Source organism: Anastrepha obliqua, chromosome 2 (assembly GCF_027943255.1).
Source record: "Anastrepha obliqua isolate idAnaObli1 chromosome 2, idAnaObli1_1.0, whole genome shotgun sequence".
NCBI lineage: Eukaryota > Metazoa > Arthropoda > Insecta > Diptera > Tephritidae > Anastrepha > Anastrepha obliqua.
In genome coordinates, this window is record NC_072893.1 from 71,688,408 (window position 1) to 71,706,955 (window position 18,548).

The following is an 18,548-nucleotide window of genomic DNA, read 5'->3' on the forward strand; positions in this document are numbered from 1 at the left end:
TTGCGAATTGATTTGTGAAACACGCTAGGATCACGAGCTTCAAACTTAAATGATGGTTTTCCAGCACCATTTCCTTGTCTTTGTCAATGTTTTCATCCGTTGAAGACGTTGATGGGCAACCAGATCGGAGCAAATCTTCCACGACTGCTCGGCCCTCTGCAAAGGCCTTATACCACTCGTAGACCCGTGTTTTTGATAAAGTACACTCGCCATAGGCTTTCTGCAAGACAAATTCTTTGTTCGATATTTTTTCTAGTAAAAATGGCAGAGCACACCTGCAGTTGACTGATATAATTAAATGCCAAAAACAAGCTAATTGACAAATCACGCTTAAACTCTACGACACTTTAGAGGGTAGTTGTACCAACATTCCAGAAAAAAGCGCATGTGTAGGCGCGCTTTTTAAATGAACAATTCCCGATACTTTTTTTTGGCAGAATGTAAACATGCATCGAAATAATATTCCATCTAACGGTATTTCGCAGCAGTAAAACTTTAGCAGTTGTAATACTCTGCTTGATTTACTGGTTCACTTGAATGGAGGATCTTTGGTTTTAAGTCTAAGGAAATGGGGAAGCAAAAGGGGCTTTCAAATCGCCAAATTGCCCAAAAGATTAGTTGAAGCCCAATTCTTGTGGATCTTTATGTGAAAAAAGGGGCCTACTATGGTAAGAACTATAAAAGCAGAACTGGGATGGATTTAACACCGAGCAAAACCCGTAAAATCTTTATAATTGCATCGAATTCCGCCCTTTAAATAGCAAAAAATTAAGAATTGGTAAATTTTGCAGCCAGTAAATCAAACGTTCGGTGGACTATTCTAAAAGCGCCACATCTAAAGCATACAAAATTACAAAAAATTCACCTTTCAATAAATTTCGCAAAGAACGAAGCTTCGATTTTGCAAGGGACCACATGGCTTGGAGTTTGTTTGCAAAGAACGATCCCGGTGGCAAAAAGAAGTAATTAAAACGGTCTTGTCTGAAATTTCATTAGGCTCTCTGGAGAATTTGTACAAATTCATATAGTGCATCAACGTATTTACGACATAAACAAGGTGACAGCACAAACTATTAAGCTTTAAATAGTGAATTACAAAAAAACAAATTTCCTGTATAATATTTCAATATTTTCTACATTGAAAAAATAGAGTATCGTGCAGTGATTGAATTTTTATTTTTAGAAGGTTTAAAGACAAAGGAAATTTATGAACGAATGTTGAAAGTTTATAAGGCCTTTTCATATCAATTAGTACAATAGAACGATGGCTTGCTGCATTTAAACGTGGTCGTATAAGCCTTGAAAACCATCCACGTCAAGGACATCCAAAAACAGCAACAACACCAGAAAGTAGAAAAAAGTCAGAATATCGTCCTGGAAAATCGTCAAGTGACTGAAGGAGACTTAGTAAGAAGCCCTAGGCATCTCTTTAGACAAAATAAGCAATATTTTGACTGAAGCTGTGTGCACAATGGGTGCCGCATTCGCTAACAATGGAACAAAAACACATTCAAATGCGACTTTCTCAGCAACATTTAGAGCGTTTCGAAAAAATAAAGTGGATTTTGCTAGTCGATTATTCACTTTAGATGACACTTGGGTCTATCATCATGGTCCTAAGTCAAAACAAGAGACTAAAGGGTGGTGTGAATCTGATTCTTCGGCTCCGAAATGAGTTCGTGCCCAGAAATCGGCCAAGAAGGTGTTACCATCAGTTTTTTTGGATGCGAAAGGAGTTTTGTTCGTGGATTACTTGCAAACTGGCAAAACAATAAATTCTGAATATTATTGTAACTTTTTAGATGAGCTGAAGAAAAAAAATCGTGAAAAAATACAGTAAAAGGAAAAAATATATTTCCATCAGGACAAATAGAACACAAGAGCATTTTGACAATGGCTAAAATCCATGAATTAAAGCTAGAATTGCGTTTTCATCAAATGACGAGGTCATAACAGCGGTGGAAGCGTATTTTGCAGCCCTTTCAGATTCTCACTTCAGGGATGGGATTCATAAATTGGAATCTCGTTGGAACAAGTGTATTGAGGCTCAGGGAGACTACAAGGTGAAGTCCAAAATAAACAAGACTGGCGTCATATCAAATTTTGTTTTAAAATCGGTAAAACGTTTACCGAAACATTTGAATTGCTGAAAGAAATTTATGGCGATGACTGTCAGTCTCCTGCCAGAGTTCATGAGTGTTTACATGTTTCCGAGATGGTTGTGAGGACATAAATGACAATGACCATACGGGTCGCCCAAAACCAGTAATCACCGAAAACTCCATTGAAATGTTCGTAAATTTATCAGAAATGAACCGAAATCATATTTGAAATTCATAGAATCAGAGTTAAATATCTCCAAAACATGGATTTATCGGATTTTAACTGATCATTTGGACTTACGAAAGATCTGTGCACGCTTCACTCCACACAAGTTAACTGAGGACCAAAAATGGCTCAGAATTCAACATTGGAAAGACCTCATTAAAGAGACGAGAAAATACGAGAACTTCCTGTACAACATTGTAACTGGTGATGAAACGTGGTATTTCCAACATGAATCTGAAACTAAGCGTCAAAGTGCCAAATGGAAGGCAGCAGACGAGCCACCACCCAAAAAATTGCTATTGGAGAAGTCAAACATTAAGTCGATGCTCATTTGCTTTTACGATTCCAAGGTGATTGTCCACAAGGAGTTCGTGGCAACGGGCCAAATCGTCAATGCAAATTTCTATCTTGGCGTTTCGAAGCGTTTGTTGCATCGCATTCGTCGAATTCGCCCTGAATACCGCGAAGGAGGAAACTGGCGCTTATTGCATGATAATGCACCATCTCATCGATCCACTCTTGTGACTGATTTTTTGACTAGAAATCGAATTTCAACTAACACTCCCTCACCGTATTCGCCTGATATGGCTCTCTAGGACTTCTACGTATTCGCAAAATTGCATTTGGCCATGAAAGGAAAACTTTTTGCGTTCGTAGAGGTCATCCAAAATGCTTGTACCGATATCCTGAATGACATTCCGGTCAATGACCTGAAACACTCTTTCGAAAAGCTTTTAGATCGCGCAAAACAGTGTATCGAGGCCAAGGGGGACTATTTTAAATAAATAAATTCGAACTTATCAGAACAAAGCTCCTGTCGTTTCTATTTGAGCTCAGTCTTGTTTATTTTGGACTTCACTTTTTATATCACTATTAAAATAGAGTCGTTATATAATAATATTATATTTGATATGTGAGTAATGCAGTTATCGATAAAATTTTATTCGATGTGGCCATGTTAAAGTATAATAAATAAAATATTTTTTTCTTTTCAGTGCGTACAAATTATTTGTGTCAATTATCAAATCAACAAAAATTTTTCAACCGAAAGGATATTATAACTCAAACAATACAGTGATTATTTTTACTTTCCTTTTGGCCTTTTTTCAGCACATCACACTTCTCCATATCAGTTACTTTGGCATCAAATCAGCAATATTTCTCCAGTACCAATGAATTTGGTCAATGAAAGTGAATATCCCTAAACTTGCCAACGTAAAAAAATTGATCTCAAGCCAACCCAAAAAAGTTGCAAGTAAAAGGCTGAAAAAGTTGTAGTTATAAAGTTTGTGCATGTATGTGTCTTAAAAATGTATCGAATTACGCATGCAAAGTGAAGCCTTACAATTTTTTTATTACATAATATTAATTACAATGCGAATTAGTGATTTATGGCGCGCGTACAGCTACTCAGATTCTTTCTTAACTTAAAAAACATAATATTTTTTGAATCAATCGTCAGTGATTGTATGAGATATGACGCAAATTAGAAATAAAACTTCAAAGAAAGCTCCAAGTGATGTGCCTATTTGTGTATCTTACCCAGAAGCTGTTTTGTGACAGAAAGCAAAGGAATTCTGTTCAATTTAAACCCTAGGAAAATGATTAATGCACAAGCTGTCACTACTAGAAAACAACTTTTTCGATCATTTGATCTTTCATATCCATAGTGGCCTTCAAGCCCAAACCAATCGCAAATCAAAAGTTACCGAATCGCTAAAAACTTCTTACATATGCATTCCGCGAGCAAAATTTATAAAGCATTTCGTTCACATTGCGATTAAGCTCAGTTCTGATTTCTGGGTATGTGAATAAGCAAATTTTCCGTATTTGAATGGGGACAGACATTATATTTGTATAGTTTACATACCGGACTGATCATTGCCACAGTTACTTTTTCCGAACTGAAGATGGAGTTAAAGTTCACGACAATGCCGAAAAATTACCCAATGTTTTGAAAAATTACCCAGGATAGTACAAAACAAAGAGTATTGCCCTACCAAAAACAGGGCGGCTGGTCCCCATACTCATATCTAACTCTCATATCTAACTCTAAAATGTTCATACATCTTCCGAAAAACCTTCTGTCAAGCACTCGAAGACTCCTCTTCGTATGGAGATTGCAAAGGCGGCGCCCATCTCATACAGCTATTACAGCTATTAGCTAGGGAATTTGACAGAATAGCTGTTTGTGTGACGTCACACAATTCGATTGTTGTTTCTGTAATTTCTTCCTTTTCTTAAATGCTTGTTCGCATATTCAAATTTCTTTCTCGCACCTGCACTAGTGTGACGTCACACCTCTCTAATGGCAGCCATCTTGTATTCTATCATTCTGATCCTTGCGCCGTCTGCCAGGTGAAATTTTTGATTTTAGACAGTGGGCTTTATAGCTCACTGAGTAGGTAGTCTAAACTTAATAATGATATATACAAGATTGAAGCATCCATGAGAGTATTTGTTTATTCCAAACAAACACATCCCTGCATTGTCCTCTTAAATTCCGAAAGGCGAAAGAAGGACAATGCAGGAATGAATAACAGCACTAACATCGGCATAAAAGTTTAGTTTTATAACTAACAGCATACAGAGCGCAAGGAAGATCGAAGGGAACCCAAATCCAGCTATACCGCCAATTAAATGTTGTAGGAACATCACACTTATACACATGTATGTATTAAATACCCAATTGTAAAAAGAATAAATTACAACGAATTGAAATTAACCCTATTTTTCATTTCTACGGAATCGGCCACATATCGTCGACATACCCCAACAGTATTTCTTACCTACAAGTGGACGAACAAGAAAGATAACGGCGTGCTAATTTATCGTAATTTATTTTAATAACTATAAAAATGAGAAACGAAATAAAATCGAAACAAATACCCACTTCTTACGTCAGTTTAAGAACTGATTGTTTCGAATACCGTGATAGCGGGATAGCAATTAAGGGATAGTGCTACCTTCTGTATTTTTTTGACTGTGGTCTAAACTGGTACTTGCTGGCAAAAATTATTTAACGGACATCAAAAAACAACACTTGTGAAATTTAACTCAAATCAGCTTATTTTTTTAACATTATTGCTTGCTTACCTAATTCGTTGGGGAATTTCTCGTGTGCCATCTCCACCATTCGCTCCGTCCACCACAGATCCTGATAGCCAACATTGTTGTTACTACTACTGTGGTTATTATTGTTATTGTTGGCATGATTATTGTTGCTGCTACTATTTGTATTACTATTACTGCTATGCGCCGTACCATTGCTGGCACCACCAATGGGTGAACTGCTCCCAACACTGGTATTGCTGGGTGGAACCGGTTGTGGCACTGAGGCGGCTTCACACCAAGCCATTGGCGAGGTAGACGATGTGACCATTGCGATACCAGTACCAATCAAATTGCCAACGTTGTGGCCGACGGCATCGCCGATACCAACACCAATGCCAATACCACCACCACCTCCGCCGCCCACGCCGCCACCGAGACCGCCGAGTCCACCAGATGTTGAACCGCTGTACACCGCAGCGGCTGTGCTCGGCAAATGCATTCGTCTTTGATAAGGAGCAATTTTGGCGGCCTGCGGATAAACGGTGGCGGAAGAAACGGACCGAAGACAACCAACGGCAGCCACGTTGGTGTTATTTTGTTCAAGCAGCGACTGTGGCTGCGGCTGCGTCGAAGACGGTGAAAGGTGATGGTCGTGTGTGCCGTTATATGATCTAAACGAGTACTCTTGAAGGGGGGCGGTGTTAATTGAAGCAACAATGGCGGCGGGGTTACTGGGCGTAGTTTTTATCTTCAGCTTTACGGCTATATGGCCAAACGGCAAACGGAAGTAGTATCACTCAGGGAATGCACTTTTTAATTTATTGCAAACAAGATGCTTTTGTTTCACAGATTAGCAGCTTTAGATAGTTTCAACTAAAATTTACTGTTAACGCACATATTTCACTTGTCATTTATATTGCATTTCGATTTTTAATACTTTTAATAGAAACAAGAAAATTCATAAATTTATTTAAGCACATTTGGGAATTCCGCTCAAGTCGATACAGTTTTATTGTTGTTCTTATTTTGTTGTGGACTTGTTTTGGACTTTTTTTGGGTTTTCATCGTACCGGAAATCTTGAATTGCTCACAGATTTTTAATTACATACCATACATATTCGAATTGTAGATATGTGCCTATGTGCTATGTGCATACGGCAAATTGGCGAGCTAGTTAGATAAGAAACATTTGAAGAATGACAAATTTACACAAATGAATACGTTTCAATACATATTTTAACTCAATTTTAAAGCGCTACAACCGGAATGCTTACGTCAATAGTGTGACGTTCACTTGTCTTACTTTTTGTTGGACTTATGAACGTTTTGGCGTACATTGTGGCGTGAGTCACCCGCACCAGACCGAAGTTGGAAACGCGCCGATATCGAAAAAGACACGCAGAAACAGCTGCGACGGCGTGTTCGACTTTATTTCTTTCCACGATGCGCGGGCTTTAACGAGTTCCCAGAAAAACACAACAAAACTCTGCGCTGGTACTCACATACATATGAACACAGCTACTGCAGCAATATACAATACTCATATAACGTATTTCTGGTTGTATTGTGCTTTTATTGCGAACTCGATTAGCGTAGATTGCTGATCGCGTTGTTGCCCAGTAGTGGACTGATCAAAACAGAGAGCCACTCTATCTCTCTCTTCATTTATTCTTATAGCGGCAGATGACTATTCAATTCTGATTGCCTTCATCGTTGCCAAATTTCGGTTCTCTTAGTCATACATATTTTTACGTTTATATATTTACATATATAAATATATATTTACTCAATACGTTTTTTAAGAAATTATGAGGATTTTCGGAAACCAGAAGTCCAAATTTGTCTTATTGTATCCCATCGGAGTAAAACATACTTATTCTAGGTGATTCGTGTTAATACATATATTCACTCAATTTCTCAGACCCGGAACCTTCATACGAATCTCGCTGTCGTAGTCTCTTTCCATTAAGTGACAGAGGTACTTTTCAGGCAGTATCATTTATCTTTGATCTCATTAATGGACAAATTGTCTGTCCGGTCCTTCTAGAAAGAATTCAGTTTAATGTTCCTTGCAGAAATGTTCGCCGTTGCAAAATTATTCGCATTGGTTTTAGTAGGACATTATAGAGTGCCAATGCGCCTCTCGTTAGAACGTTGTTTACCTTAATTATCTCGCCTCCCTTTTGGATTGAGACTTTTCTTTGGCCAAACATGTATTTCAAACGCAATTAAAGAATTACTTTCTATGTAAGAAATCTAAACAATACCTAGTATATATTTGTTATTTTAATTTCTTCAGTATTAATTTAATGGTTTCTTATGTTGTTAATCTAAGTTTTCTACACTGTTTGAATTTTGTTAGGCATTAAATAAATAAATAAATAAGTAATAGCCAACCTCAACTACACTCCAAAAGTATTTTGCTCTACTTCATCACACACATTTTTTCATAGTGGATTGAATTTTGCATTTGTTAGTCAAAAGCGCAATTAATTTATTTCAAATATCATCAGTATCTAAAAACGCGGCACTAAAATATTTAAACCTTTCTTTGAGTGCGCCGGAAATAGCCTCCTTTAGTGCGGAAGTGTTTATCTGGCATATAGAACACACTTTGAAAACTATACAGCATTGGCCAAAATTATATCCTCCCCTAATCCGCTTATTGAGATGGTGATTTTCTCGAAACAATGAGATAAGAAATAACATTTGTTTGCTTTGTATTTTTGTTTATATATTCACTTTACTCAGCTGGGACTGAGCTGTTCACATTAAAACTTCTATACGCAGCCAAGTTTTACAAATGTTAGACGTGTGCTCTGGATCGCTATCCTGTAGGAACCTCCATCTTAATCGCGTCTCCTCTTCAGCATATGAACGTAACACGATTTGTAAAATGTCAGTGTACATGAATCAGTCCAATATTACTATCATTTGACGAATTGGTCCGATCACTTGTCCAGAAAAACAACCCCATTCCATTACGTTACCACCACCGTCAGGGCCGTGGAGAGATGTGGGCCCCTTCAAATTTTTTTTATTTATCAAAATGCGTATTATGTTATAGTGAGCCTCGAGTCCGGGCCCCTCTGAAAACTCCGGGCCCGGGGGAAAAAGTACTTGATCCTCCCCCCCCCCTCTCGTCGGGCCTGACCACCGTAATTGGTAGTTGCAATGCAATACTTAGGCCCCCTTTCGGTGGGATTCTCACATGTCATATAGCATTGGAATTTTTTATATTGCACTTCGATTCATCCGAGAATAAAACAGTCTTCTATTTTTGGACCGCCCAATCAAGCCGCAAATTCTAGTCTGACTTTTCAATATTTTGTTGAAATGCGTGGCTTCCAAAATGGACCAGAAATGTTGGGAAACTGTTTCGGTAATGATGCTCTAAAGAAAACAGCCGCTTACGACGTCAGTCCATCGAGGATGACGAACGTAGTGGCAGGCCGTCGGCATCGAAAACTGATGGGAACATCAAAAGAGTGAAAGAAACAGTGAAAGTTGATCAATAACCGAAAATTTACTTTCGGAGAGCTGGAAGAGGACTTGAACAAGCCGAAAGACATGATTTCAAGGGCTGAATTCGGCCCAACATTCATCAAACGCATCATTACAAGAGACGCGACGTAGTATGAGTACGACACGCAATCCAGACATCAGACGAGTAAGAGTAGAACTCCGAATGAACCAAGACCAAAAAAAACCACGCATCAAAGAAGAAAGAGATGCTCACGGTTTCTATGGATTCCAACGGTATTGTACATCACGCATTTTTACCAGAAGGTCAGACATTTAATAAGTACTATTATTTTGGCGATATGGGCCGTTTACGTGAAGAAAGGAAAGGATTTGTGGGAAAATAACTCGTGCATTTTACACTATGATAACGCACCCGCGTACATTACCATCCTTATCCGTGAATTTTTGACCAAGAACGAAACGATACTATCCAAAAACCCTCGAATTTACTTGATTTGGCTTCCTGCGATTTTTATCGTTTAATTTAGTCGACAAGCTACTACGGGAAAAACGTTTTAGCAGTCGAACGGAAGTAGTAGAAAAATCGAAAACGACTTTGATGGCTATACCTAAAAGAGAGTTCCAGAAATATTTCGAGAGCTGGATCAAACGCTAGCATTAGAGCATTGCATCAATTGACAAATGGGTCCAAAGGAACTTCGGGGAAGTGAACAACTTCTTGACTTAGTTCCCCTCGGGCCACGGATACCTACACCGCCTGGGCAAGGTAATCGATTCCAAGTGCATATACTGCGGCGCTGAGCACACGTTTTTAGTTGTAACAGTTGGCTCGTGAAAAAGAAATGCTCTGAGGGAGCAGATTGGTGACATCGTGCCGGGTAACATAATCAGCAAAATGCTCGAACGCGAGGGCAGCTGGAGCGCGGTAAAGAAATACATCGAGAACGTACTACGAAAAAAAAGATTGACCTTGACACAGTGCAACAAAGCGAAGCTTCTCAGACAGAGACACAAGAAGACGAAGCTATAGCATGAAAGCTGGCTACAAATATGGTGGACGTGGGTGAATAGAATTGGTCCTTTATCGATGTCGTTCTGGGCCCTCCGGAAGTAATATAGAAAGCAGTCCCGGGAAGAGTGTCTCCCCAGAAGGAGAGGAGGGATCGTTTTAGTGGCCACACCACACGATGCAGTAGTCGTTGTAATTGTGAAGGCATTTTGAACCCTACCTCACGCACCAAAAAACAAAAAAATAAAAAAAAGATGCCGAGTACTTTGAAGACGATAGTATCACATTTGTGGAATAAACTTGTATTTAAAATTTTAGAATCTTCATATAAGTTTGTTCGAGTACAAATGAATCTTGCTTATTGATAGTTGAAGATAAAATTTCTCAATTACATTATTCTTGCATAATATGTCGGCTTGTTCAAATTCTATAATCCGAATTATTTGTTAGAAATTTCTATGTGAACGCAATCATATGCTTTCCATTTCTTTCAATGTCCATTTTCATTTAAAGTTACATGTGAAGTCCCACCAATCTGAATCACTATTTTCTTGGCCAGAATATGCATCCTCCTCAAAAATTTAATTTTGGTAATCAAATAGAGAAAGGGCGCGAAATATTTTAGTGCGTCTTTCAACATCAACACTGGCACTAAGTAATAGTATTGTGAGAGCCTCACTCCAGTCGGCAGTAAAAAAAGATATAGCAGAGAGGTATTGTATCCCACAGGTAAAGTGAGTGCTTATGGGGTTAGAATAATTTAACAGTCTGAAAGTAATACTGTTAAAAGTATTAGGAACAAAAACTAAAAAAAATCAGTGCGTTTGAAAGCTAAAATCACATGATTCGAAATTGTATCGACTAATATGAATACCAATAAAATGTACAATATTTGTAATTGCCACAGCGCAACAGGAACTCTAGTTTGTTTCCTAAGTCTTTCGTTTTTTCAATAGAAATTTGATCGCGCTACCCAGAGGCCGTAACCATTATGAGTTTTATCAACAAATTTGACATTTAATCATTACTTTTAAGTACTAAAATTTAATAAATTTATAAAAATAAATTTCTAGTCTTTTACTGTTCAGAAAATATGTATAATCATATATCTAGTTATATTTTTTCTAACTAAAAGTAAATCATTTTTTGAGGGTTATTTTTTCGCTCTGAAAGAATAATTATGTTTTGAGTTGTTATTTTTATCAGAAATAATAATTTTTTTTGTTAAACAAATTTTTTTCAGTTTTACTTTCGATCAAAAATTTCAAATCGATTTTGGAACGATAGTAAAGCTCACTTCTTCAGCTTTATTTCTTCCCTCAGAAATAATAATTAGTTTTTGAGTTTTTTTTTTTTGTTTTGGCAGATCGAAGAATGCCAAACTTCGCCTCACCTCAAGTCGCCTTCTACATACCTACATTTATACACGAAGTGCGTTTCATAGCAATAATACCAGGGCTGATTGGCAAGTTTTTTTTTTTTTTTTTTTTTTTTTTGTATAAGAGAATAGTTTTTTCATACTCCAGTTTGAAGAGAGAAACAGCAAAATTGGTCTTGCCATGAATGAGGGCAAAACAACGATCTTGCTATCAACACACAAGGAGTCTTCGCTTCTGGGACAATATCTCAGTGTTGATAACCAGCAATGCGAAGTTGTGAAGGACTTTGTCTACCTTGGGACCAACATTAACAACAGAAATGACGTCAACCTGGAGATTAAACGGAGAATAACTCTTGCCACAGGTACCACTTTGGACACAGTAGGCAATTTCGAAGTACAGCTGTCGCTCGAAGAACTATGTCACCCTTATGCAAGAAGACGCTCCAGCAAAGCGAATTTACGGCACGGTATCCCAAAAAGGAAGACGTGGCAGAGAAAGACCACATCTCCGTTAAAAAGACCAAGTGCTGCAGGACGTAACTTCACTCGAGATTTCTAACTGGCACCAATGAGCGCAGGTCAGATACAGCTGACGCGCTATTTTGAATTCCGCCAGAACCGAACCTATGTTGCAACGCCACAAGGAAGAATGAGAATAGTTTAATCCACTACAAAAAGTATTTAAATAAAATTGAAACTTGAATTTTGTGCAAATAAAAAAAAAACCCAAATTGTTATTACAATTTCAACCTCTTTCATCATAAAAATACTTCGAATATGCAATTTTTTATCCCATTGAATTTTGATATAATAAAGTGCAAGTTTGAAGTGACAAAAATGACGTAGATTTCTTCCCTCTTTTTTTTTGCTGGCGAAATTTTCTTTACTCGACACTTTTTTATAAGGATGAAAACACCAAACAACAGCACCCAAAAAAGTATAAAAAATCAACACGATATATAAGTTATATATGTATAGGGTAAATTGACCGAAAGATCTGATAAAAACCTAAAACTCAAAAAAACTAATTTTTGTTTCTCAGAGGAAAATCACTGCGCAAAAATAAGACTCGGAAAATAATTTTTATTTTTATCAAAAAAAAAAAAAATATAACTCGATGTATGATTGTATTTTCTAAGCGATTATTTAAAAACTAAAATTTATTGTTAATGATATTTTTTTAGTTACCCCTCAAAAGTTTTTTAATCGAAAAAGATTCATTAAGCGGATGAAATACAGGTTTGGTCATCAACTTAGCGCTCCACGCCAGGACAACATTCTCTCTATGTATAACTATTTTTCTTAACAAACTGAACGATTATTAACATTTTTCTTGGAAAGTTGTTTACTAACTACTGTAAGTACTCCACAGAGTAATCTGAGGCCCTTTTTACCTAGAGTTAGAGCAGATTTTGCTCTATTGGTATTAAAGTTCAGTAACTTTTTGAAGTGATTAAGGCCGCTTGTGTCGTTCCACTGTTCACTGATTTTAGTTTGGATCCATTTTTTGGTTTCCTGTTTTATAATATTTTTGTTAAAGCAGAAAAATGGAGTTGGTCCAATAAATAGCCCTTGTGTCCCTTTTTTCTCATAAAAGTCTGCCTTCTCGTTATTTGATATATTCCTCCTTTTCTCATAAAACTTATTCACATATATTTAGTACCAGTAAGAGCTTATTGAAACGGTTCCATGATATTTGGAAGATTTTGAGATTTTTCATCGAAAATTTTAAAATACATATTGTAATTATTATTTTCGGTCGCTGGCGCTTACTTCTAAAAACCACCTCAGATTACCACCTTGTTGCGAAAAAGATTTCAATTCGAGCGCAGCCAAATTCGTCACAAAGTGCTAATGATAGTCCTACGAGAAAGAACACACTGTGTAAAAAATACCTCACTAACCTCGAGCCATATCAGTGTGGCTTTAGAAGTGACAAATTCAACATGGACCATAGATGTTCACAACAAATTAAATCCTGGAAAAGAACACAGGCAAAAAAAACCTCTATCGTTATTAGATGCCAAAGGGGACGAAAAAAGAAGCGTCCACTTCGAACAGAATGGCAGGCCCAAGATAAACGGTAGTAGGACCATACATAAAAAAAAGTTGTTTCAGCCTGAAATATACGAAAATGCGGATAATTTTTAAATTACTTTTGACTTTTGAATTGATACGTTTATTCACTTATTTAGCGGCCACCGTAGCCGAATGGGTTGGTGCGTGACTACCATTCGGAATTCACAGAGAGAACGTCGGTTCGAATCTCGGTGAAAACACAAAAATTAAAAAAAACATTTTTTTAATAACGGTCGCCCCTCGGCAGGCAATGGCAAACCTCCGAGTGTATTTCTGCCATGAAAAAGCTCCTCATAAAAATGTCTGCCGTTCGGAGTCGGCTTGAAACTGTAGGTCCCTCCATTTGTGGAACAACATCAAGACACACACCGTAAATAGGAGGAGGAGCTCGGCCAAACACCCAAAGAGAGTGTACACGCCAATTATAAATAAAATAAATAAATTCACTTATTTAATTGTTACTCTCACCGTCATAATAATTATGTTAACATTATTTCAGTTTCTTGTGACAGTTGTTAGATTCGATTTCTGAAACAGTTAATTTGCACAACGAGTCACACTGAGTCTCTTCTATTGACTCAAAACGATGACCTCGCAACGGTATTTTTAAGTTTATTGAACAGTAAGAGTGACTGCAGTGGTACTGGATCTATAATATATGAGTCGAGCTTTTGAACAAATATTCATGAAAAATAATTGCTTTATTAGACAGCGCCTTAACGCAAACAATGCTTATACTTGGATAAGAATTTCCAAGTGACGGCCTACTTCATCCTCAATTATTCTAACTAAGAACATCGTTTCATTTCATTAATAAAAAATGTGGAAAAAGTCAAACTAAAACTAGAAAATTTTAATAATTTCATGTACACATCACTGAGAATTATCAGCGCCCATTTTATATAATCTTGCTTAAAATCATTCATGAAGTCTGCGAAATCTAATGCTCGAAACCAATCACTTTCAATACTAGCCAAAGATAACCACGATGGGAGCTCCTGCGTCTTGCATATACACGTACAGTAATCCTCCCTATAATGCGATTAAATATTACACGATTTTATGTCCCTTGTATTGTATAACGCGGTATTTCCCCGATATTTCTGTACTGTGAATTATTTGTAGAGTTCATAATTAAATTTTACAATGTGTTCACAGTTTTTGAAGTGTAAGAGGATTGATTACACATACATATAGTATTTCTCCTACTATTTCCCCTCTTCCAGCAACAATTTGAACTACACGAATTCATTCCAGATTCTAAATCATCTTCATATTCTCCCACTAAATTAACTGCAGGCATCTGAGGGTCGGGGTCGCTCAACTGTTTCAAGTAAGCAAATAAATCGAATCTCTTGCAATCACTTTCGAGCGGACGCAGCCTATCGGTTACGGGTGCATATATTCAATATATGACTTGGTTGAAACTCTTTATAGGAAAGTTCTATTTAACTTCTATAAAAACATAGCATTTTGTTTTTCGTTGAATTGGAAAACAAATTTTTTTTTTTTTCATTTATCATTGTTGCGCCATGGTAAATACGCCTCTGCTCACTTATGAGAATTGCCATTACTGATTTCGCTCTGAAGTCACATCACCTGCTTCCCGTTTGGCGCCAAGTTGTATGAACCCAAGATGCTAATTAAATTAAAGCATTTAACAAAACAAAGCACACAAATCAATGCAGTTTTTTATTACTTTATTGCTTGTTTTTGAGGAAGAACTCGAAACATTAAAAAAAAAGAAATCCGCAATGCATTTCACAACTTCTTTATTACTAACTGTTTTTATATGTAAAATTCCTAAGCAGCCGCTCATCAGTTTTCGCACAAATAATTATTTATAAAGTAAGTGGATGATTATTCGTAAATTAATTAAATTGTTGTCCGGTGTTAGCTACGACAGTCGCTTTTTTCCGCATAAAGCGTGCTAGACGCATTTATTACTGACGCTTGACATTTTAATAAAACCACAAGAAACACAACGACAACAAAACTGCAGCGTTTGAAATGGGTTTAGATAATGTGAAATTCCCACAAACCATTCCGTTGCTCGATTTGGTGTATTAGAAAATTTATAACTAATAACAATTTATTTCGCCCGATTAAACGGTAATATTTATTTTCTCTTTTTTTTATTACTATTTAGTACGTGGAGTAAAGTGTGAGTTTGGGTATTTTTAAACACTTTTATGTAAATTATTATTGTTTCACAGTTCACTGCCACCTTTGCTTACATGTGAGCGTATATGGAAAAATATATGCATACATTTACTGTTGCTTTTGAAGCTGACGTTTTTTTTTTGTTTAATTGACGATTGCGGCTTACTCATCTACGCGCGAAAATAAATTTATATTTGAATTGACGCTCCTCGTTCACTTATCTGTTCAACTACAAAACCGTTGCTACTACGATGCTAACATGAACCGAACAAAATTGTTACTGGCACTTGCCGTGACCACCAGCAGCGGTTTAACCCAGCAGCAACAGCAGCCAGAGGCAGCCGTGGCAGCGGTAACAGCAACTAAGTGCATACATAGTAAGCGAACGTAGAGTAGAAGGTAAAACCCCAAACACACACACACACATACATCCACTCAAAATGGGAAGTCCAGATACACCAGCAACAACATATACACACATAGTCGAGCAGCAGCATTGCTGTTTTGTTGTAGCAACTGCACAATCAATACACAACCAAGACTTACATTTTTTTTTCAACTTTTGATAACAAGTTATATTTTGTGCCGGAAAAGTCATTGCGCATACGCACTCTTTCACCTCTAATTCGTGCTTGAATTGAGCTCTCGCTAAATTGTTTTGTTTTGAGAGAATTCAGCAATGTTAAAGTTACAGACCTATGAGTGCCGCTCAAAATCAATCCTAGCTAGCTATTGCAGTTAGCCGATGTTTTTGCTCTGGCGTTGGCGCTCACCAAAATTCAACATTTGCTCGGATTTCTTGTGTACTCTCTGCCTTCTTAACATCAACCCCACCAATCAGCAACACGCTCTTAATACGGCTTCCACTTGTTGGTGTTGTTGGCCTCAACACCACTCACAACATCCGCCAAGCAAAATCTTTCAGTTATGTTCGCCTCAATTGCTACACCACTGCGAGTTGTTCATTCTCAATGTTCTTGTTGCTTTTGTGGACTCGCGCTGATTGGTTACTTTCCTGTATATAGAATCAACACTCCACATGGTTAATTTGAATGTGCCTGTGTGCCTCAACTCTACTGTTAATATGTATGAATATATGTATGTATGCAAGTGTGCATGCACTTGTACTGTCGTGTGTGATGTGGTTTGTTATTATCCATGCTGTTGGTGTAAATGAATAAATGAAAAAGGTGGGGCTTTGAAGTGATACACACACAAACGAATGAGAGCAAACATAAAAGTGGAAATTTATATAGGGCGCAAAAAATGCATGCAGTTGTATGCGTGTATATGCTATGTACTTTATTTCCATGCCCAAATGAATGTGTTGCGTAGTCGTTGTTTTGACTCTTAGGCGTAGATTACTGATTGAAGTACAAACCAGTTTTTGCACATTCGTAGATTTTTGATGTAATTTTTGTATTTTTTTTTTATTCGCTGCACAGTGCAACTTTTCAGATAGACTTATCGATATATGTATGTACGTATATAATACATATATATGTACATAAAATACTTGTACCTGGTCGTACATTAGGGTGGCCGCAATAATACACTCGGACCTGGAGGTTTACCATTGCTTTTGCATTTTGGTGTCTCACCGAGATTGGAACCTACATTCTTTCTGAATTCCGAATGGTAGTTACGCCACAACACATTCGTATTAGTAACTAGGGCCTTTCGCTAATTTATTAAACTAAAATTTCTTTTTTTTATTATTATCCGTATTTGTTATTTTATTTATTACTTTTATTTATTATTTTACCATTGGTATATTATTTTCATAGAATAGAACATTGCGCTTTCAGCGTTCGCCTGACTTTTTTGGTTTGAGTTTGACTGACAGCATCTTAGATGTGACGTCGCTTTTATTAAGTTATTTCGGTTCACAGCTTTTCCACTTAGGCAACTTCGGATTAGTTTTAGTTACTTATATTCACGCTATATTTATTGCATAATAAACTAATAAATATTTTATATTTTCGAATTTTACACAAACGTTGTATGTGATTTTGATTTTTGGTTTGCAATTAATAATTTGAATTTTTGCATGGTAAATTACTGAAATGTTCTTAATCGTCAATTAAGTGTCTATTTGAACATAGTCTAAGACTAAGTGAACAGAAGCAAAATTGTTCGATGATTTATATGTACATATCGCACCCTAAATACAAAAGGGTCACAACTCAAAATACTAAGATTTTCAGGGGAGACGAAAAACGTTTTATGTAAAAATTATTGTAATATTTAAAGAAAATATTGTTCCATCATGAAAATATACAACATTGAAGAAGGTTCTACTATATTTTTTTCAATTTTATATTATGTTTGCGAAAATAAAACAAAATTTTGATTTATGGCTTTTTAATTGAAATTTTTTCGATTAACTAGTGATATTATCTTAAGTTGTGCCTTTTTAACTGATAAAATGTTGTAATTTTATAAGTTTCCTAATCTAATTGAACTCACTTTTCACAACTAAAGAGGCACAATGCATGTACCACGAAATTTATCACTTTTTACAGTTATAGAGGCAGAACTCAAAATAAAACTCTTTATGTGTAATAAAAGTAATCAGCTGCTCTTGAGCCCATTAACGCAACTCAAAATAATTCTCTTTAGTTGATCGTGCAAAAGCAACACACTTAACATAAAAATAGACATAACTGTATTTTTCCAGTTAAAGAAGATAGTTATGTGAACGAAATATTTGCAGCAGTTAGAAATGTGTACTCTGAATTAATTTATGCAAAAAACTCAGTTTTGGAAAATTTTGAGTTGTGACCCTTTTGTATTTAGGGTGCGATATGTATGTATGTTTATGAAAGATATTGCTTACGCACATATTACACATAGAAGATATTCCTAATTTGGCATCAGTTTTATCTTTTTTTCCTTGATAATAAATTGAATACAAAACAACAAAAATAACACGGTGCAACACTGAAAATACACCTGATAAATTACACACTGTAGGTTGTTTATATGGTCGAATAGTGCATAAAAATATTTTTGTTATATTTTTTGCACCCTCCAATTTTTATTTAT

The 18,548-nt window shown here is 36.5% G+C and overlaps 1 protein-coding gene across 1 annotated transcript in view; it reads right to left on the minus strand.

Moving 5' to 3' along the window:
- Positions 1-15,753, minus strand: part of LOC129239463 (protein lozenge) — a 68,829-nt gene extending 53,076 nt beyond the window's left edge. The window contains exons 1-2 of the mRNA XM_054874965.1: positions 15,607-15,753; positions 5,425-6,318 (exon numbers count right to left, since the gene is read on the minus strand). Coding sequence (XP_054730940.1) covers positions 5,425-5,881 — 457 coding nt within the window. The 5' untranslated portion in view covers positions 5,882-6,318; positions 15,607-15,753. The remainder of the gene's footprint in view (positions 1-5,424; positions 6,319-15,606) is intronic.
- Positions 15,754-18,548: the final 2,795 nt, after the last annotated feature.